General features: G+C 43.3%; 1 protein-coding gene across 1 annotated transcript; it reads right to left on the bottom strand.

Annotated features, from left to right (window-relative positions):
* Positions 1–312: 312 nt before the first annotated feature.
* Positions 313–3,856, bottom strand: LOC119922965 (olfactory receptor 4C12-like). The gene is made up of 5 exons (XM_038742578.1): positions 3,793–3,856; positions 2,527–2,731; positions 2,285–2,378; positions 1,042–1,332; positions 313–327 (listed from the first exon to the last, which is right to left on the bottom strand). Exons 1-5 carry the CDS (start codon positions 3,854–3,856, stop codon positions 313–315), a joined length of 669 nt encoding a protein of 222 aa, XP_038598506.1.
* Positions 3,857–4,495: the final 639 nt, after the last annotated feature.

Genomic DNA, 4,495 nt, shown 5'->3' with positions numbered 1-4,495 from the left:
ATAATAATAATAATAATAATGGCATTTGTTAAACACTTACTATATGCCAAGGACTGTTATAAGCAGTGGGGTAGATACAAGATAATTAGGTTGCCCCTCAGGGGGCTTACAGTCTTAATCCCCATTTTACAGATGAGGTAACTGAGGCATAGAGAAGTTAAGAGACTTGCCCAAAGTCACACAGCTGACAAGTGGCAGAGTGAGGATTGGAACCCACAACCTCTGACGCCCAGGCCAGTGCTCTTTCCCTTTGGCCACGTTGCTTTTCCTGAGAATGCCTTGAGATGAGAATTAGACACAGCCCCTTCCCCTCTAGGGGCTCTCAATCTAAAAATGAGTAGGGGTAAGCATTAGTCACAGACAGTTTAAGTAATGATGAAACAATAAAAACACAGAACAACAGCGTATTTATTGAACACCTACTGAGTGCAATGCATTGGGTTAAGCTCTTGACAGTGAACAAGAGAAATAGTACTTAGACTGGAGTTGAGAATGACATAGTGCTCTCTGAAGAGATGGTGGAATAGAAAGCTGTGGATTAGAATTGTTTCAAGTCCATCAGGGTTAGTTCATTGTGGGCAGGGAATATATCTACTGACCCTATTGTACTCACCCAAGAGCTGAGTACAATATTTTGTGCACAGTAAGTACTCAATAGATACAATTTATTGAATCATCGATTGTCTTCCCATCTTCCAAGGTACTACATGATAGTGTAGTTGAGCGGCCCAACCCTGCATGACACTTCTCTGACACCATTTCTCTCATTTCAACTTTTCCCAGTTATAAACTGACAGGTCACAACTCACAAGAGTCTGAACATTTCTAAACTGGGGAAACTATGAAAATATGCTATTCTTACTTTCTCCTTCTCAACATCTGGGATTCCTGTTAAACAGATAACAGTTAAGGGATTACAGGAAGAATTAGAGGGTCAGAGAAGAAATAATTGGAGATCTCCCAATCCAAGCCAACATCAAAAACCATTACTCCACAGAAAAATGTTCATTTGCCCCTGGGAGTCACTCTGTGGCTCCATACCTTTCTCAGAGCATTCTTCATTTCTGTGTTCCTCAGAGTGTAGATCAAAGGGTTTAACAAGGGAGTAACAGTTGTGCAGAATACTGACACTGATTTATCCACAGAAAAGGTGATCTGAGGCCGGGTCAATATGAAATTGCAGGGGCTATGAAATATGGTGATCACAAGAATGTGGGAGCTGCAGGTGGACAGGGATTTGCATCTCCCATCAGCCCACTTAGACCTCAGTGAGTACAAGATAACCGTGTAGGAAGCCATGAGCATTACAAAACTCAAGGTACAGAAGCTCCACTATTAGAAACAAAAAGAGCAGGTTTACAAAGCAAGTGTCAGCACAGGTGAGTTTTATCAAGGGTTGAAAATCACAAAAAAAAGATTGATCACATCAGGGCCACAGAAGGGTAAACTGAGAGTGAGTAAAAGCTGGGTAGAAGAATGCAGAAAAGACCCAAACCGGGCTATTCCCACCAAGATGCTCTCTGATCTCCCATCCTCGTGTCTCTCCCCACTTCAATCCATACTTCATGCTGCTGCCCGGATTATCTTTGTCCAGAAACGCTTTGGGCATATCACTCCCCTCCTCAAAAATCTCCAGTGGTTACCAATCAATCTGCTCATCAGGCAGAAACTCCTCACCCTGGGCTTCAAGGCTCTCCATCACCTCGCCCCCTCCTACCTCACCTCCCTTCTCTCCTTCTACAGCCCAGTCCGCACCCTCCGCTCCTCCATCGCTGATCTCCTCACCGTACCTCGCTCTCGCCTGTCCCGCCATCGACCCCCGGCCCACGTCATCCCCCGGGCCTGGAATGCCCTCCCTCTGCCCATCCGCCAAGCTAGCTCTCTTCCTCCCTTCAAGGCCCTGCTGAGAGCTCACCTCCTCCAGGAGGCCTTCCCAGACTGAGCCCCTTCCTTCCTCTCCCCCTCGTCCCCCCCTCCATCCCCCTATCTTACCTCCTTCCCTTCCCCACAGCACCTGTATATATGTATATATGTTTGTACATATTTTTTACTCTATTTGTTTATTTATTTATTTTATTTGTACGTATCTATTCTATTTATTTTCTTTTGTTAGTATGTTTGGTTTTGTTCTCTGTCTCCCCCTTTTAGACTGTGAGCCCACTGTTGGGTAGGGACTGTCTCTATATGTTGCCAATTTGTACTTTCCAAGCGCTTAGTACAGTGCTCTGCACATAGTAAGCGCTCAATAAATACGATTGATGATGATGATGATGATGCTACAGACACGCCTGTTCATGATGGCTGTGTAATGCAGGGGTTTGCAGATGGCCACATAGCGATCGTGCAACATCATAATGAGGATCAGTGTTTCCAAGCAGCTGAAGAAATGGAGGGCAAAGATCTGAGTTATACAGTCATTGAAGTAGATGGTCTTCTTCTCAGAGAGGGTGAGGACGAGCAATTTTGGGGTCGTGGTAGTGGAAAAAACAGGCATCAGAGAAGGACAAATAGCTCAGAAAGAAGTACATATGAGATTCAAGAGTCTGACTGGTTTTGATGGTTACTATAATGAGTAACATAGTTGCAACGTAGAGAATTATGAAGACTGCAAAAATGATTTTCTGCTCTACTGGATCATTTGTCAGCCCCAGTAAAATGAATTCTGTCACACTGTTTGTAATCAACATTATTTCTGTGCTCAGGGAATGCACCCAAATGAGAAATTCATCACCTACAAAAAGAGAATACAAGAATGAAGATGAGTACAGATTGTAGTAGCATGACAGAAGAAATGTGGCCTAATGGAAAGAGCACGGACCTGGGAGTCAGAGAACCTGGGTTCTAATCCCATCTCTGCCACTGGTCTGATGTGTGACCTTGGGCAAATCACTCAACTTTTCTGTGTGTCAGTTACCTCATCTGTAAAATGGTGAATAAGACTGTGAGCAACACGTGATACAATCTGATTCCCTTGCATCTACCACTGCTTAGAACAGTGCTTTGCACATAGTAAGCACTTAACACCATAATACCATAATTATTATTATTATTCTCTGTACTTCAGTTACTTCATCTGTAAAATGGGGGTGATGACTGTGAGCCTTACGTTGGACACATTGGCTGTGTCCAACCTGGTTAGCTTGTATCTACCCCAGGACTTAGTGCAATGTCTGGCACATAGTAAACACTTGACAAATACCACTCAAAATAGGTAGCATAATAATAATAATAATTACAATTATTACTATAGCTTGATTTTATCATGTTAATCAGCCAATCAATTTAATAAGAAATATAAGTTCAGTACATATCAATTACTACCAGGCAATTCAGCAGTGGGTTTGAATGTGACTCTCCAAAAGAAAAACAGTAGAACTTTGATGTTAAAGGCTCTCTTAATAAACAACAGATATGCAGCGACCAGGTAGACTTCAGAACTGAATGTATGCAAAGGGATGGATTAATGCTAGCAGCATTCTCTTCTCTCCTATATGCCAGTGGTCTCATAAACAAATTGTTGGGTACAGGATGAAGCACACTGGGAAACACATGCAAGAATTTTGCCCAAAGTGACCTCCTCAAGGTGTCAGTGCTGTGCTGTAGCACCACAGACTACCATGGAAATTTCCAGGGCAGCCATCACAGGAGCTTCTGCAGGTTTCTCTACCCAGCTGGCCAGGGATTTTCAGGATTCCTGCTGAGCCTGTCCACCACATGAGATGCCCCCTTTTCATGGTGTTTGTTAAGTGTTTACTATGTGGCAAACATTATTCTAAGTACTGGGGTAGGTACACGTTAATGAGATAGTTCTCTGGTGACAAACCTTCAATATTGATGGAATTGACTCAGCAAACATTCTACTGCTTCAGCTGTTACAACCTCCCACCGCGGTGAGATATAAAACTATGATAGAAACATGCAAAATGAGGGTAAAGAGATAGCCTGAAATTCGAGAATTTACAATTCCTCACTCAATCATTATGGATGCTGGTTTCCTTCAGTAAATACAGAACTTCACAAATGAGGAAAATCGGCAAAGACATCAGAACCAAATATTCCAGGCAGGACGTTTCCAAGCGTCAACCCGTCACAAATAGTGACAAAGTCTGATGCCTTTTCGACCCTTCATGACAGTCAAATTATGACTCTAATCAAGCAGCGTGGCTCAGTGGAAAGAGCACAGGCTTTGGAGTCAGAGGTCATGGGTTCAAATCCTGGCTCCGCCAATTGCTAGCTGAGTGACTTTGGGCAAGTCTCTTAACTTCTCTGTGCTTCAGCTACCTCATCTGTAAAATGGGGATTAAGACTGTGAGCCCCCCGTGGGACAACCCGATCACCTTATAGCCTCCCCAGAGCTTAGAAGAGTGCTTTGCACATAGTAAGCGCTTAATAAATGCCATCGTTATTCTTCTTATTATTATTATTTTCCATTCTATGAGAAGGCAAGAGCATGGCCTAGTAGAAAGAGCATGAGCCTGGGAGTCAGAGGACCTGG

Source organism: Tachyglossus aculeatus, unplaced genomic scaffold, assembly GCF_015852505.1.
Source record: "Tachyglossus aculeatus isolate mTacAcu1 unplaced genomic scaffold, mTacAcu1.pri scaffold_134_arrow_ctg1, whole genome shotgun sequence".
Taxonomy (NCBI): Eukaryota; Metazoa; Chordata; class Mammalia; order Monotremata; family Tachyglossidae; genus Tachyglossus; species Tachyglossus aculeatus.
This window is presented reverse-complemented; position numbering and strand designations above follow the sequence as displayed.